This window comes from Chanodichthys erythropterus, chromosome 6, assembly GCF_024489055.1.
Source record: "Chanodichthys erythropterus isolate Z2021 chromosome 6, ASM2448905v1, whole genome shotgun sequence".
NCBI classification, from domain to species: Eukaryota; Metazoa; Chordata; class Actinopteri; order Cypriniformes; family Xenocyprididae; genus Chanodichthys; species Chanodichthys erythropterus.
This window is the reverse complement of record NC_090226.1, coordinates 32,503,735-32,522,242: the sequence shown is the minus strand read 5'-3', so window position 1 is coordinate 32,522,242 and position 18,508 is coordinate 32,503,735. Positions and strand designations below refer to the sequence as shown.

Genomic DNA, 18,508 nt, shown 5'->3' with positions numbered 1-18,508 from the left:
TCTGCGCCACACATTTCACCGACCACTGTTTCCTCAACGTGGGCTAATCCAGCCCAGTTACTGTCACTAATGTAAAGGTAGACAGCATCAAGTATGTGTGTGAATACACACACTGTAACGCCAGTGTTGTACATTTCTTTGTGGTTTGAAACCGTTCTGTTGTTACTGCGCACGCGATATCCACATTTCCAGATTGCAGAGCTTGATGTAATTGTAAAAAGATTGTGAAACTTTTAAGATTTATAAAATATAAAATATATTAACAGATAAATGATGTTGGCATGGTAGCACACTTTCCACAATGGCACCTATCCAAAAAGGAATTTGTAATAATGGCGGAGGACTAATTTAGTGGCGCTGGTTAGTGTCTATAGCTGATAATTATATATATATTATATGTATACAATAGCAAATCAGAGCAACTTGTAAAGCCAACAATGTAGGCTAGCATTAGCTACATGATAATAACTGTAACAGCATACATAAACCAACTAAAGTACCGTATCCTGACACAATATTTTAAACTAACCATTCGGAGATGTCCTCCTGTAGCCGCTGAGTTGTAACTTCTTCATCCGGTGCTTCACTTGGGTAGAGTTGGTTTTATATTCGCACAATCGGACTTCTGATAAATTCAGACTTTCCAATAAATGTGCAATAAATTAATGTTTGAGAATTTTAAGCAGCGACATGATATTGACAACCAACAATTGTCAACTTACAACATTTTTCACAGTCGATCAAAATAGGCACGTATTGTTTTAATGGCATATTTACTTGTGAATGTCCAATGTAGTGTGATTAACAAGGCTATTGAATATGGATGTCTGAATGTGCGAATATAAAACCAACTTTACCCAAATTGGTGCTTCTCCATATGGATCAGATTCTGGGTCAAACTGCGTGTCTATGAGCCATTGCGATACATCCACTCTCAACATTAGCGCATGGTAAGGTGACCGCAAGCTGGTTAAAGCCACACCCACCCTCCATCTTGCCCTGCCTCTCTCCTCCTCATTAGCATTTAAATCTACAGACCCATAAATGGCACGTCCTGAGGAAAGCTGGATAAAAATAATAATAAAATAAAACCATCTCAAGATTAAAGTTGATACATTTCGAGGAAAAAACTCGTTAAATTTCGAGAAAAAAGTCGAAATAAAATGTTGAGAATAAAGTTATTAAATTACGAGAAAAAAGTTAAGTTACGAGAACAAATTTGTTAAATTACGAGAAAAAAGTTGTTAAGTTACGAGAACAAATTTGTTAAATTATGAGAAAAATGTTGTTAAATTTCGAGAAAAAAGTCAAGATAAAATGTTGAGAATAAACTCATTAAATTACGAGAAAAAACTTGTTAAATTTCAAGAAAAAAAGTTGAGATAAAATGTTGAGAATAAGCTTGTTAAATTTCGAGAAAAAAGTCGAGATAAATTGTTGAGAATAAAGTTATTAAATTACGAGAAAAAAGTTGTTAAGTTACGTGATCAAATTCGTTAAATTATGAGAAAAATGTTAAATTTCGAGAAAAAAGTCGAGATAAAATCTTGAGAATAAACTCATAATTTAATGAGACTTTTTTCTCGTAATTTAACATGTTTTTTCTCAACGTTTTATTTTGACTTTTTTCTCGAAATTTAATTAGTTTTTTCTCGAAATTTAACAACTTTAATCTCGAGATGGTTTTATTTTTTTATTATTGCTTGGCCCTAATCCTCTTCCATATTGTGGGACTGGCTTGTAGTGGCTGAAAATCTGCACCAAGGCTGAATTTCGGGAAAGAGACTTCACCACTTAGGCCTATATAAAGCATCCAAAAAGTAGCATGTCATAGGACCTTTAAATAAGGTTAATAAAAGTATTGTTCATTTTTAATTTCAACATTTACATTTTAACATTTTAAAGTTGTCTCTTACTTTAGTTATAATGTACTATGAATTAACATGAACGATCAATGTATAATTAATATAGTATTTTTTATATATATTTAAAAATTACAATAAACATTTAGCCATTTTTTTAATTCAAAGAAACAAATGTAAGAAAGAGTTAAAACTGAACACAATCTTGCTGCTCAAACTGTGTATAGAACAATTTTTAATAATATTTTTTGCTCCTTTTTTATTTTACATTTACTTGTACTTTTACTTTCAATACTTAAGTACGTTTAATATCAAAAAAGTACTTCTCGTACTTAAGTACAAAAAATATCACATACTTTACAACTTTTACTCAAGTAAAAGAGTGACGTGACTTCAACTTCTACCAAAGTCATTTTCTGGTAAGAAATCTACTTTTACTCATTTTTTTTTTACTCTCACTTTTACTGGTTTTCGAGTACTTTATACACCACTGGAACCCCATTCTGATTTCCAGCTCCTATCTAAAAAAAAAAAAAACACTGACTAATTCCTACCGGGCTGGGGGTGGCATTAAATGCTGAAAGTCTTAAACTTAAACTTAAACTTCTTAAACTGAAAGTCCGAAAGTTTACTCCTCCTGATAGAGTTAAACCTCCACCCAGGATAAACCTCAAAAACAAAAAAGGCAATATAATGAACAAAACAACAAACAGTGTTCCATTGGAAGGATTGTATACGCAACCCAGCTGGATACACTAACTAACTGGAGTTATCCTATTCTTAACGGTGACCATTCACAAAAATAATCACACTCACCAACATTCCTACACCAAAGGCTCCTGTCACGGCCAGCTCGTCCCTGACCATTTTATGTGGTAAAACAGCTGATGGAGGTTTTGACATGCTTTTTATTTATTTATTTATATATTTATTTATTATTTTGATGTTAATAATACTTCCAAATGAATTGGGTAAAGAATTGACTGACTGTAATCTACAACATGCATCTGAATCCTCTGGTCTGGACATAAATGAACTGTGCCTATAGGGTCATGAAGGTAAATGATGTACTCAATAATACATGCATTGTTAGCATTTGCTATTTGTTTTATGAAGTCTGTATCAGTTTGACTGTGTGAAAGGATTATTCTACCCTCTTGTTTTTGTTCTACCTGAAAGAAGCTACTGTTTTAGGTGTGTCCTGACAAAATTCAACATTGTAGGCGGAAGAATGTTTGTTCTTTGTAATGGTGCAATTATAGGGCTTGTCTGGAATTATGAAAGGTGTGTGACTATGGCAGAAGACTCCAGGAATGTTCAGAGAAGATTCATCCTGGGCTGCTTTCAGCCCTGACAAATGTTGCCAAACTTTTTAAACTTGCATATGTACTATTGAAACTAAATGCTGGGGTCCACTCGGCGGACATGTTCCACACATGCACAGTAGATCGGCGTGTACAATTCGGAACATGCGCACATTTTTTCTTCTTTACCCACACTCTGGGCAATTTACCTCTACAAATGATTGCACATCTGGCTGTCTTAATATTGTTTTAAAGGATTATTTCACCCAAACATGAAAATTTTGTCATTAATTACTCACCCTCATGTCGTTCTACATCTTCGTTCATCTTCAGAACACAAATTAAGATATTTTTGATGAAATCTGATGGCTCAGTGAGGCCTGCATAGCCAGCAATGGTACTTCCTTTCTCAAGATTCATAAAGGTACTAAAAACATATTTAAATCAGTTCATGTGAGTACATTGGTTTAATATTAATATTATAAAGCGACAAGAATATTTTTTTCAAAACATTTTTTTCTTCTTTCTTTTTTCTGAGCTTTACGAATCAAATCAGTTGTTCGGAGCATCAAAGTCACATGATTTCAGCAGTTTGATATGCGATCACTGATTTGACACAAAAGATTTGCAACACTCCGAAGCAGTGTTTTGAAATCGTAACAAGATATTGTTAAAGTCGTTATTTTGATTTTTTTGGTGCACAAAAATATTTTCGTCACTTTATAATATTTAGGTAAATTGACCGTACTCACATGAACTGATTTAAATATGTTTTTAATACCTTTATGGATCTTGAGAGGTGCAGTGACATTGCTGTCTATGCAGGCCTCACTGAGCCATTGAATTTCAACAAAAATATCTTAAAGGATTAGTCCACTTTTAAATAAACTTTTCCTGATAATTTACTCACCCCTATGTCATCCAAGATGTCCATGTCTTTCTTTCTTCAGTCGAAAAGAAATTAAAGTTTTTGATGAAAACATTCCAGGATCTTTCTCCATATAGTGGACTTCAATGGGCACCAAATGGTTGAAGGTCAAAATTAGTTTAATTGCAGCTTCAAATTGTTCTACACAATCCCAGATTAGAAATAAGGGTCTTATCTAGAGAAACCATCACTCATTTTCATTTTTTTTTTTTTTAATTTTATAAATTTTAACCAGAAATGCTCATCTTCAACTAACTCTCTTCTTCTTCTTCTTTTTCTCTATTTGAATTCCTTCTTCTTCTTCTTCTTCTCTATTTGAAGTGTATTACTGGCCTCCACAGGTCAAAGTTTGAACTAATTGTTATATACTATTGCACTAGCATATTGCTTATAAAAATTAGTTCAAATTTTGACCTGTGGAGGGCAGTAATACACTTAGCAGTGTCTACAATGCTGGAATTCAAATAGAGAAGAAGAAGAAGAAGAAGAAGAAGAAGAGAGCTAGTTCAAGATGAGCAGTTCTGGTTAAAATGTATAAAATAAATTTTTTCAGAAAATGAGTGATTGTTTCTCTAGATAAGACCCTTATTTCTCGTCTGGGATCATGTAGAGCTCTTTGAAGCTGCAGTGAAACTAATTTTGAACTTCAACTGTTTGGTGCCCATTGATCGTGGAATGTTTACATCAAAAACTTTAATTTCTTTTTTACTGAAGAAAGAAAGACATGAACATCTTGGATGACATGGGGGTGAATAAATGATCAGGAAAAGTTTGTGTCCTGAAGATGAACAAAGGTCTTACAGGTGTGAAACAACATGAGGGTGAGTAATAAATGACAGAATTTTCATTTTTGGGTGAACTAACCCTTTAATGTGTTTTGGAGGAGGCGTGGCTCTGGAGAGCTCTGAAGGGAGGGTGGGAACTCGTGCTTTCAAAACCAGCTTGTTATTAAAGGGATAGTTCACCCAAAAATGAAAATTTGATGTTTATCTGCTTACCCCCAGTGCATCCAAGATGTAGGTGACTTTTTTTCTTCAGTCGATCACAAATGATGATTTTTAACTGCAACCGCTGCCGTCTGTCATTCAAATAATAGCAGTAGATGGGAACTTCAACTATAACAGTAAATAAAACTTGCTTAGACAAATCAAAATTAAAACCTGCGGCTCGTGACGACACATTAATGTCCTAAGACACGAAACGATCGGTTTGTGCGAGAAATTTTATTTAGAAACAGTATTTATATAATTTTTTACCTCTAATACACCACTATGTCCAACTTCGTTCAGCTTCCTGTTAGTGAGGTCAAAAAACGCGTTCTGAAGACGGAAGTGATGTCTCGCCCATATACTTCAATGAGCGCGAGACATCACTTCCGTTGTCAGAGCGCGATCAGACCTCACTAGCCGGAAGCTGAACGCAGTTGGACATAGTGGTGTATTAGAGGTAAAAAAATTATATAAATACTGTTCGGTTTCTCGCACAAACCGATCGTTTCGTGTCTTAGGACATCAATGTGCCGTCACGAGCCGCAGGGTTTCATTTGGATTTGAATATGGAAGTTTTTTCGACTCTTATTGTTCAAGTTCCCAATCACTGCTATTATTTGACTAACAGACGGCAGCGGTTGCAGTTAAAAATCATATTTTGCGTTCGACTGAAGAAAAAAAGTCCTCTACATCTTGGATGCACTGGGGGTAAGCAGATAAACATCAAATTTTCATTTTTGGGTGAACTATCCCTTTAACCTCTTCAAAATTGCCTACCCTACCTTTAGTAATGTTCTCAAAAGGTTAGCACAAAAATGTCATTTATACATAGCTTGTAGAAGGTTTTTTAAATGTCGTCATAATGTTGTGAGAAAACGTTCTTGTAACAACATTATTGGAACATCCTTGAAACATTTAGAATGACAAGTAACTTCAAATTAATAAGGTTGTGTGTGCTATTTTAAAAGAATATCCTTGGAACGTGTGTAAGCTTTGCAAAAAAAAGTAAAATATAGCAAAATATAGCTTATTTTTTTTCTAGCACTTAATGCATTTGAGTTTATCTTACTAAGTCCATAGAGGTATCATTGCATTCCAGTGGAAGCTTAGTTTATCTGAAATGCACGTTCGTCTCCTGCAGAGGGCGGTATTCATGAACAAACTCCTCCTCCTCCATTGACGCAATGAGAGGGGGAAATGCTCTCATTTCCGAGGCGTTTCCGTTACTTAAAACATCTTGCGATAAAGTCCTCTGGTCACGTTTCAGAGATGATGTGTGCGCGCGATCTCAGACAGAGGATCAGTGCAGTACAGTGACATACAGGAAGCGCGCGACTTCAGCTCAAGGACACCACATCAATCTCAACGGTATGAGCTGCAATTGACATGTTTACTTTATTTGTTAGGTCTATTCAGCAATAATGGAAGCCATTTGATTCATTACAGATGTGCAGTGCTGTGTGTGTGTGTGTGTGTGTGTGTGTGTGTGTGTGTGTGTGTGTGTGTGTGTGTGTGTGTGTGTGTGTGTGTGTGTGTGTGTGTGTGTGTGTGTGTGTGTCTATGACTGCGCTTCATGTGTACGTGCTTATGTGTTCTGTCTCTGTGTTTGTTTGTTTCTTTACGCGTGTCTGTTGGAGTAAACCCGACCGTAGAGGTGATGAAAACAGTGTTATATTGTGAAAAAATGTCTACAGGCGTTCACCACGGCTGTAGCCTATATTACTTTTCAAAATAACCATCAAAATATGGTTTTAAGTATATCGTGATATGTTTTTACTTTGAAGAAGACATACATTGATGTCATATACATTTGCATGGCTATTTGCATTTATTTGCACCATTCCCAGTATCTGAGTCCAAAGTTGAACTAGCAGCATGCATTTGAACATTGATACAAATTCACTTTACATTACATATGTATTCAGTGTTATGACTCAAATCAAATCTCTTAGCAACTATATCAGCGTGACACTCGGTACACTCATGTGTTGATAGAGGTCTCTGAGGCATTTCCTTATGGAGCTGTGATTTGATTTGCACAAAGACATCTGTCTGTCAGTGTCCTCGGGCGTTCGTCATAAGTTTTTGTCCCAGTTAGAGTTCTTTTTTAGGTTTGACCTGATTTTGACTTGACCTGTATAGTGTTGAAACATTACTGGCATACTTGTGAAACAGCATCGTTGTGACTATGAAATCTGTATACTGTAGCTGATCTAATGTATGTGTGATTCACAGGTCTCCAGTATGGCAGAGTTGCTGCGTTTGCTCCTGAGCGTGGCAGAAAAAGCCGCCAATGTGGCACGCGTCTGTCGACAGGAAGCGCCGCTTTTTGAACTCCTGGTACAGGAAAAGACAGGAGCTGACAAAAACAAGAAATTCATCCAGGACTTTAAGACACTTGCTGATGTGGTGATACAGGAAATGATTCGCCATGATGTTTGTGCCCAGGTTCTTAAAAATAAGGCTTTCAATGAAATCAGAAATAATTTCAGTCAGTTTGTCTTGAGGCCTAAACATTCTCCATTCTTGTTTTATAGTTTCCAGAACTGACTGGCTTTATTCATGGAGAGGAGTCAAACAAGTTTGAGAATGGGCTTGGTGAGTTACCTCGAGATGCTTTGATTCATGCTGCACTTGAAAGGATTTCAGTATGCAATAGGGGTTGCACCGACTAGTCGACTTGAATGCTCTGCCATAACGCTTTAAGCTTGGCGTCAACCAGTCCTATAGAAGTCCACATTTACACTCCAAAATCACAAATAACTGCATACTCTGAGAACCCTCCACAAGATGTGTGATTATACCATCTGGACAGGAGAATGCATGTTTTAAACAGCTTATTTATTGTACAGGTAAGTTAATCGCCATTCTAAACCAATGCGTTCTGCGCTGTAACGCACATCATGCACAGATCGTTCAGTAGCGCGGAAATGCCTTGTCAACACTGTTCTGTGATTTCTCAGTAAAATAGCTTAGAAACTGAAAGCAAGCATATATTTCTTAGTAACTAAAACACACAGCTTAACTATTAGTAGAGCGAAGCTGCCAGGTAGAAATAATTCATATGCAACTGCTCTCTCACTAATGCATTCATATAAATGTAATCTTTACGCTGTTACTTTATCTGTATTGTGCCATAGCCGTGCACAAGGCAACGTGTTGGAGTCTCAGTTGTCAGCACAAAGTTCAGGCTTATGTGTTCATTAATGGCGTCATCAGCGACTAGTCGACTCTACTTTAATCACATAAATGTCAACTTTAGTTGTTCAACCCCTAGTATGCAATTGTAATTAAATTTTCATCACTTTTGTGGCACTTGATCTTTGACTCCTAAAGTCGGCGTGAAACGGAAGACGTGAAAGTCTTTTCTTCCTTATTGTGATGTGTATCTGAGTGAAATGGCTTCTGGAAGAAAAACTATTGATTTGGTGGTTGTGGTTTGCTATTGGTGGATCTCATGTGAGTGATAGGTTGCCCCGCCCTCGTCATCAGAGAAGAGACGCTGCAAGAGGGAGGAGAAGTTATTTTGATTAATGTTATGAGGCATGTGAATTTAGAAACATTACGTGCACAGATAAATCATTTATAATAAAAATTGCAATAGAACAAGAATTGACAATTTTGCTTTCATAGTGTCAACTGAATTATGAAAAGATGAAATATTGTAGTAGATTGTCGCACAATGTACACATTTATTTACTTGACAGAAGTTGTTTTGATGATTACTTGGAAAAGTAGAATGAAAATGTTAAAGGTTTAAACTTATTCAGACAAATTAGAATTGAAATACTATGTTGAACAGTGCTGTCCTTGTAGCAGTGGTATAAGAAACGACATAATTTCATAAAGGAACCAAGTGTTCTGTTGTAGACAACATCGGAGTGGCCTAGTACAGAGCCCTGTGGGACTCCCTGTTTGGATACATGATGCAGAAAGAAAAAAAAAACCTTTGTAAGTGCAGTCACGAACCCTGTTTACACTAAACTCAAGCAAAGGGCTTTCTGACTGCAGTTTTTAGCTTGGTTCATGGGGGTGTGTATGACAGGATTTGATTTGGGGTTATGCAAATCCTTTTAAAATCAGATGGGTTAAAGCCACTGGGGAAGTTGTGGCTGTAGCACCTGGTAGGCAAATGGTTGAATGATGTAGTAAAAAGTCATAGATGTCATTATTGAGTATGTTATGAGGATATTGGAGGACTACTGAGTAATACTTAGCATTATATTGAAATGCATATGTCTTGTCGCCTTTCGGCAAAATTCACCATTCTGACATTGAAATTGGCAATTTATGTCATTAATGCAAATCCAAGGAGTTTTTTTTTTTTTTTTTTTTTTTTTTTGGAGGGGGGGGGGGGTGGATTCAGAAATGTTTCAATAGCATTTTTTTTTTTCATTGTCTCGCTGTATGACGCCTAATAAAGTAGCGCAGAGCCGCTTTGTGTACAGGAGTAACTGCGATAACTCTGCGTTAATAAGTGACACTGTAACTGTCATAGGCCATAAAAGCCGAGTTCAGACTGCATGATTTTAGCCCCGATTTTAGCTCGCCGACAGGTTTTGAGAAATCGACAAATGCCCGAAATCACAGGCAAATCGGTGCTCGTTCACGCAGTGTGAAAGAACAAAGACGCGATCTGAGAGAATCGCCAACGAGTCGCCGACGCCAGTGAGATATTTGGCATGCTAAATATCTGGACCTGTCAGCGATTCAAAATCCTGCTGTGTGAAAAGTGTTCTGACTGAAAACCATATCGGCGATGACCGACAGCCAATGAGAGAGAAAGATACAGAGCAGCGGGGAGTTCGGGGAGGAGTTCTAGACCACAACATCAGCAAGCATGGCTTTGTTTCAGATAAAAACGTTTCATATTCTTTCTTTTTCTTTTTTGCTCTGCAAATCAGCGCACAGGCAATTCATATTGCAAGCTTCTTGCGGGCTACCATTTTTAATAATAATCCCATTGTCACGTGAGAACTCCGGTCTTGCACGCGTGATATCGCGTTGTTTTCTTGTCACATCTCGCGTGTGTTTGGTTGTGAAACGTGGTTTGCGTGCCAGACAGAGTTGTTGGCGGTTCTTCCTATTGTAAAGTCATGCAGTGTGAAACCTTCTGTCGCCGATCCATCGTGCAGTTTGAACACAGCAGCGACTGAATGCCGGCCAAGATAGTCATGCAGTGTGAAAAGAACAGTGACCCGACTACTTTGAAAATCGTGCAGTCTGAACTCAGCTTAAGAGCAGTGCATGTGAACCTCACTCCCCTGATTCTAGAGGCTGCGGTCGTTAGCCTCCTCGTCAGAGTTCCTGACTCCCATGCCGGAGACCACGGTTCGCGTGGTCACCCTCAGAGCGGGTTGAGTAGAACCAGTTACACTTGGTGCCGTGACCCGGATGGGAGTGAGGTTTTGGGGGTGAGTGTAACTATGTAGGCCAGTTAAAGATGTAAATCCTGTTAAATCCTAGAGGCTGTGGTCTTTAAGCTCCTTGTTAGAGAGCCCGATTCCCACGCCGGAGACGATGTTTCGCGTCCCGCTCGGAGCAGATTGAGTAGAACCGGTTGCACCACATCATCTGTCAGAGAGTGAATTTGCATTTTCATTGAGCTCATATGTTGTTTATTTAAAATACATAATCTTTTATTAGGCTGAAACTTGAGGATTACCATTTATAAAACTTTTTGTTTTTGAACGGCAAAATAGTTTAAATTATATTTTGTGTGGTCATATTACAGTTTATGATGTTACCAAAAAACGTTGGCCAATGTTTATAAGAAACATGCAGTTCAATTCTAATTTCTAAATTTTCTGAAGCTATTTTGGGCATCTTTGCTTCTCATACTTATGCTTCTGTGATGGCAAAGGACACTCAAACTCAGAGCTAGTCAATGTAATAACTGGAGGTTGTGTGTGATTGTATGTCAATCAGGGGAGAGTGTTACTGTGACAGTCTGTGCTCAGGAAGAGGACACAACTGCTCTTTTGGCTAAAGTTCTGGATGGCGATCGAGCGGCCGCATCTCTCCTGAGCAAGGCGATCCATCAGGACCTTCAGCTCAGAGATGAAACGGCTGAATCTCTACAGCTGTCAATCAGCCCAGCTGATGTGGGCATCTGGATTGATCCCATTGGTAATGTATTTGTTATTTTCTCTCCATCTGTTTACTTGGCTACCAATTTCCTCAAACAACTGAATAACATAAAATGTATTAAATTTATTTAACTTATATATTTACTTTTAAATGTACAGTATTCATTTTGCGAACACTTTATACAAATGAGAAACATGACAAGCAGTTTGTAATAAAGCCAACAATATTCATAGGACACAATACCAGGTCTAGTGTACTCTACATAACTAACCAAATATGAATGCTGAGCGTAATTTGAAAGACTTGTGTTGAGTTCACTGAATGTGTGCCATAACCAGTATTGTTGCATTTTTTTAGTATTTTCTACAGTTTAAACCAAAAGTTTTTTGAAGACACAGTCTCAACTTTATCAGATATGTTTATGCAGCAGTGTGTCATTGTTCAGAACTAGTTGCAGGCGTGTACAGGTGATATTCAGTGCAAAACATTATTAAAGAATCTGTGACTGAACCTTAAAACCGGAAAATGTTGTTTGTAGACATTTAACAAATAATGTTTTGAAACAAGGCAGAATGGAAGAAAAAGAAAGAAAAGAAGTACAAACAAGTTGAGCCTTATTTGCTTTTCTTATTTTCTCATGTGTTGTTCAGGTTATCAACAGATGTATTTGGTTATTTTCTTTGAACAGATGGTACAAGTCAGTACATTGAAGGGAAAGAGGAAGAGGAGCCGGATGAAGGCTTTTGTCCTTCCGGACTCCCGTGTGCTCTGGTTCTGATTGGGGTTTACTTACGAGCCACTGGTCAACCAGTCATGGGTGTCATAAACCAGCCGTTCAACCGCAAAATCTCCGCGGGTAAAGGGTAAGAGTGCTGCTTTACTGTGTGTAAATGTAGCCACAGCTAAAGGGTTTTATTACACTCTAAAAATAATTCAGTGGCTTTATAAAAATTACAATAATAAAATTTCTAAATGTCACTGAAGTGATTGTTTGAGTTGGATACACCAATAGTGTTAACACATGTATTGTTGCACTGTTGTTGTAAAATTACTTGATTGGCTTAGACAAATATTTTCCCCTTTGTTGTGCTGAAAATATGGGTACGGCTTTGGTTTTACCATTTGGACCACAATGTAATATAAACCTGTACACACAAAACCTAAAGATTCATGTAAAAACAGAAAACCTCTATTGTAGCTTGTCAGAGACTAAAAGAATAAAATATGAGAAATGATGAACCGCTGTTGTTAAAAAGGGGTCAATTCTGAATATTTCTGTTCAAAATTAGCTGCAGTCACAAAACAAATACACTACCTTGATGTTTTTTTTTTGTCATGACTACTTGTAGTGACTATTTGCACACTGATTGTAAAATAACTACAACTAACTAATAGTAATATAAAATTATTTGTGTAAACAGTACTTATGTAAATACTACCTTTTTATGTCTGGTTCTCAAACCTTTTGAGGGTTAATTGGGTTTTTCACACTTCTTTTCAGTGCGGCCACAAACTAGTAATTGAGATCCAAAAAAGTAACTACCAAAAACTTAATTTCACAGACTTTTTGACTGTAAAACTCAAATTAATGAAGAAATAGAGAATTCTGTCTGCATGATTCAGGAGATGAGTCTTCAATTTGGAGTAAACCTTGAGTCTTCAATTTTATAAGTACTCATGTATTACATGTTTTAGTGTTTGACAAGCTCCAATGAAGGCTTTCTGTTTTTCCCTGACTCTGCTGTTTTTCATAGTGTTGATTTATTTATTTATTTATTTTTATTTTTGTATTTTTTTGTGAATTGCATGGGAAAAAATACAGTCAATAGCAGCTTTTCCACCGACTGGAGGATCGGTTCCAATTATATTTCCAATTGAGCCTGGTTCGGCAGGCTCAAACTGTTCTCGGCCTGGAATTCTCAGCACATTTGGAAAATGAAAGCATATCCGGTGCCGCTGGGCTGCATCGACACGGAACGGAACGTTTAAGCAAAGAGCTTTGGCCTGATGGTGGAAAAGCAGCGAAAGTAACACAGATGTGTTTTGAAAAGGCTGTACAAATTTACACATCAAAATGTTGCATCCACATTTATGTGAATTTATTTATTTTTTTTTTCAAAATTTCACAAAGAAATAAATTGTTAAACCAGTGCTTTTGAGTGTGGCTCAAAAGCCACTTTTCCACCATCAGGCCAATCCATTCTTCTTCTTTTTTTTTAAGTGTTTAATTCCTTGACGATCCGGCCCAGCCAGTACAGGTATGGTTTCATTTTCCACGGTGGGGCTGATAACAGAGCTCTTTGGAATGTAATACAAATGCGTCAGTCGTTGCACTGATAATACAGGAGTTCACAGACAGTATGAAATGTAAATAGAAACCCTGTTATGGAGGATGATCAGATATTTCTTTTAATGTTATAATTAACTTGTGTAAATTAAAGGGGTGGTTGATTTATGATTTCACTTTTTATCTTTAGTTAGTGTGTAAAGTTGCTGTTTGAGCACAGACATCATCTGCAAAGTTACAGCGCTGAAACTTCAATACAAAGGGAGATATTCTGTTAGAAAGAATGATGTTTAAGGACTACAACAAGCGCGAAAATTTAAAGGGCCTACTCCACTCCGCTTTCATCAGCAATGTTTTTTTATTAATGCTTACCGCTTTCATCGTTGTTTTAACGTCGATTCAATCAACAGCTTAAAGGAGGCAGATCACACTTTCTTCAACAGCTTGTTAAATATGCCAAAGTATAATCACCTATTTAGCTAGGAAATTTTACCTCAGAATAAAAATACATCTGTGAATATCATGACAGAGGCTGATTTGAAGCAACGAAATTAAGTAATTTATTGTTAAAAATGAATGCATATAAAAATACACAAGAAACAAAAGACATGAATCAATAAACAAACTTGAATACATTATATATAATGTGTAGATAGACAGAGAGGGCGAGAGAAATGCACAACATAACCTAAATATTAAATACAATATATACAAATAAATACAATGATAATAATATACATATTCTAAAAAACTACAGCCTATAAACTACTGCCGCCTGAATGTTGCTGTCCGTTAAGTTTTCTAATATCATTAAACTGCTTAACAACGAACGTCTCCGTTAAATAAAACAGTTAACAAGCAGATGTAACGTTATCTCGACCTGTTGGTTAGCTTGATGTTCTGTCAGTAATAATGATTAAACATCTTTTTACAGCCAACTCTTAATCTTCTCATTACATTGTTTAAACTTTCAATAAGTCAGCCGTTTACTTACATAATGTTAAACAAGTGCAATTTAACCACAATAAACACCGTTTTTCCCTGAGGTACTGAAGGACTTGAATGAGCTGAATATTGGCGCTTTCCGCCATTTTTGAATATGAAGAATCCTCTCCTGTGGCATCACGGGATAGCGCAGCGTCCATCGAATGCCTACTACAGAATTCAGGCGGAAGCAGTAGGTCATCCGCGTACTTCCCGCCTACTGTTTTTCGAATACTATGAATTCGGACATACTACTCGCATCGCATACTGTTTTTCGCATACTATATAGTAGGGAAGTATGCTATTTCGGACGCAGCCAGAGTTTTTGTAGTAGAGTGTTGTTGACATGCCGTCATTTTACTCCGGACTGCTTCACAAATGAGGGTCAATTCAACGCTGGATTTGCACAAAAGATGAACATGACGGCACATGCTAGTGGATGAGCTGAATCAACTCCACAGCAACTACATCAATTTATCCACTAACCATTCAGAAACGTCTAAAAGTTGTAACTTCTTCCTGAGTCTCTCCATCAGTGTCGACTCCGGTTTGAACAATGTAAGGCTGAACACCGTTACTGACAATCCTCATTTTGGCTGCGTGAGATTCTCCAGCTTTGTTGTTGTTGAGCTGTTAAAGCTCCGCCCTCTTCTGGAAAGGGGACGGGAGCAGCAGCTCATTTGCATTTAAAGGGATACTCACACAAATGGCGTGATTAGCCCAAATAGGGGCAAATTTGATAAGCTTTAATAAATGATCTGTGGGGTATTTTGGGCTGAAACTTCAGACATCAGAGACTTATATTACATCTTGTAAAAGGGGCATTATAGGTCCCCTTTAACTTTGCTTTAAAGGGTTAGTTCACCCAAAAATGAAGTTTCTGTCATTTATACCTCACCCTCATGTTGTTCCAAACCCGTAAGACCTTCATTCAGCTTCTGAACACCAATTAAGATATTTTTGATGAAATCCAATGGCTCAGTGAGGCATCCATTGACAGCAAGATTATTAACACTTTCAGATGCCCACAAAAAGCTACTAAAGACATATTTTATACAGTTCATGTGACTACAGTGGTTCAACCTTAATGTTATGAAGCATTGAGAATACTTTTTGTGTGCCAAATAAATAACGACATCTAGTGATGGGCGATTTCAAAACACTGCTTCATGAAGCTTCCTAGCTTTACGAATCAGTGGTTCAGAGCGTGTATCAAACTGCCAAAGTCACGTGAACTATCGAAATTTCAAAACACTTTTGACATAACAAAGTCTTATTTTCTGAAATCACATGATTTTTGGCACTCTGAACCACTGATTCGAAGATTTGTAAAGCTTCGAAGCTTCATGAAGCAGTGTTTTGAAATCGCCCATCACTAGATATTGTTGAATAAAGTCCTTATTTTGTTTGTTTGTTTTTTTTTTGGCACACAAAAAGTATTCTCAACACTTTATAATATTAAGGTTGAACCACTGCAGTCACTTGAATTGTTTTAAATATGTCTTAAGTAGCTTTCTGGGAATTGAAAAAGGAAATGACCTTGCTGGTAATGAAGGCCTCACTGAGCCTTGGATTTTATCAAAAATTTCTTAATTTGTGTCCTGAAGATGACCAAAGGTTTTACAGGTGTGGAACGACATGAGGGTGAGTAATTAATGACAGAAATTTCATTTTTGGGTGAACTAACCATTTAAGCTTGTTTTCATATAGCTGAAGTGTTAATGTAGTCCTACTTATTTGTCCTGCATAATTACCTATTAATGACAGACCATTATTCTAAAGTGTCACCGAAAGATTTATGCTATCATGACCTAATACCTCATGAAATATGTAGGTTACTGGATTACTTCATGACTTTATTTTGTCCTGATTGTAGATGGAAAGGCCAGCACATCTGGGGTGTTTCCTATGGAGATGTGAATGTTTGCTCGTACACACGGTGCAGGCCGTCGAATCCACAGAAGAGCGAGTGTTTGTCGGTGCTGCTGAGCTCCAGCGAGAGGACCGCCGTCAAGGATGCACTCGCGACACTTCCCAACAGCTCGCTGATGTACGCGTCCGGCGCGGGATACAAGATCCTGTGCGTGGTCCAGGGTCTGGTGGACGTGTATGTGCTGTCAGAGGGCAGCACGTTCAAGTGGGACTCGTGCGCTCCTCACGCGGTGCTGCGGGCGCTGGGCGGCGGCATCTCCGATCTGAGCGAGTGCCTGCGCGCCCACCTCAACGGACACAAGGGACACACCTCTGAACTCACCTACCACCAGCCCCGCAACCACAGCCAAGGTGTGGAGAGATGGGCCAACCAAGGAGGAATCATCGCCTATTTGGACTCCAGCATAATTGATAAGGTCGTGGCGGCACTTGCTGGAAAGATATGACAAGAATATTAAGATACTTATGCAAGTTTGTGTATGTTTGTATTTTGTTTTTGCATAATCTTATGTGATTTATGATTCTAGTTTTATAAGATATAGTGACATATTCAAATATTAATTTAAAGCTGTAGCTTTTCAGGTGAAAAAATATATCTTAATACTTGTCTGCTCAGTTTTATTTTTTGGAAGAAGAGAAAAGGGAAAGGAAAGCAATCACTGTTTGCCTCATTACAGATGATATCACACATTTTACAGTTACTGCTGGCCACCAGAGACAAAAGGAAAGCTAGAAACTGACAGTTCTCTGGGTTTGGATTATCATACGTAACATATGGACATTCATGCCCTTTTATGGTGATGCTTTTGACATATTTTCCCCCCCTTCTTATTTCACTCTGAAAAAGACATAATGAGTGCAATGAGAGCTCTCACCGGAAAAACATTTGGCTTGAATTGTACTTTACGGTCTCATTCTTAACCTTTATGGAAACTATGAATTTTTCAAACCTAAAATATTCAGCAAGAACTTGACCATATTAAAATGTACAAATTATTTCAAAATATTATTGTCTGTTAAATACACAACAAAAGTAATCAATTTTAAGTGTTTTCTGCTCACCAGGGTTGCATTTATGTGATCAAAAATACAGTAAACAGTAGTATTGTGAAATATAACAATATAAAAATTGTTTTAAAATGTCATTTATTGTCATGATTGTTATTTAGTGTCACATGATCCATCAGGAATCATTCTAATATGCCAATCTGCTGCTCAATTATTAATAATGGTTCTTGTTATCAGTGTTACACAAAAATGTTAAGCACCAAAAATAGTTTAAGACAGCACAGAGGATTATCAATGCCCTTTTATGTGCAAAAAACATCAAAAAGATCCTCATTTAATCCCCTCTTGGCTTTGTGTCAGTGCCAGTGTGCTTATGACTAGAAAAGGACCCAAAGTGTCACTTCATACTGTACACACGCAGGTCATGTGATTTGAGTCAGTTTATAGCAAATACTGGATAAATCTGATCAAAATCGGGTGGGTTACAAATCACATTTTCACATTAACATTAATCATATTAATACATGTTTGGCTTAGGTCTTTGTGAATATTTTGACACATTAATCAGCAGTGGGGAAATTTACTTTTAAAAGTGATATGTTACAATATTGCATTACTCCCTAAAAAAGTAAGTACAGGTGCATCTCAATAAATTAGAATATCATGAAAAAGTCTGTATCATGAAAAGTTTTCTGTAATTTAATTCAAAAAGCAACACTTAAATATATTATAGACTTATTAGACAAAGTAAAATATTTCCACTTTTTTGTTTTCATTTTGATGATTACAGCTTGCTGCTCATCTCAAATTATTAGAATATTTAATTTCAAGATCTATTAAATTACCATTCTCAGGGTATAAATACTGGGTTTAGGTCAGTAATCCCAACAGCAGTCATGGGGAAGTCTGCTGAGTTGACAGTTGTCCAGAAGACAATCATCAAGACCTTCTACAACGAGGGTAAGCCACAGAGGGTCACTGCTGAAAGAGCTGGCTGTTTGCAGAGTGCTGTGCCAAAGCGTATTCATGGAAGGTTAACTGGAAGGAAAAAGTGTGGTAGGAAAAGGTTTACAAGTCAAAGGAGTGACCGCAGGCTTAAGAAGATTGTCAGGTGAAGCCGATTT

General features: G+C 37.2%; 1 protein-coding gene across 1 annotated transcript; it reads left to right on the top strand.

Moving 5' to 3' along the window:
- Positions 1 to 6,311: 6,311 nt before the first annotated feature.
- On the top strand, positions 6,312 to 18,194 carry inpp1 (inositol polyphosphate-1-phosphatase). The gene is made up of 6 exons (XM_067388670.1): positions 6,312 to 6,451; positions 7,319 to 7,531; positions 7,621 to 7,681; positions 11,012 to 11,212; positions 11,862 to 12,036; positions 16,321 to 18,194. The coding sequence occupies exons 2-6, from the start codon at positions 7,328 to 7,330 to the stop codon at positions 16,820 to 16,822; spliced, it is 1,143 nt and encodes a 380-aa protein (XP_067244771.1). The 5' UTR covers positions 6,312 to 6,451; positions 7,319 to 7,327; the 3' UTR covers positions 16,823 to 18,194.
- Positions 18,195 to 18,508: the final 314 nt, after the last annotated feature.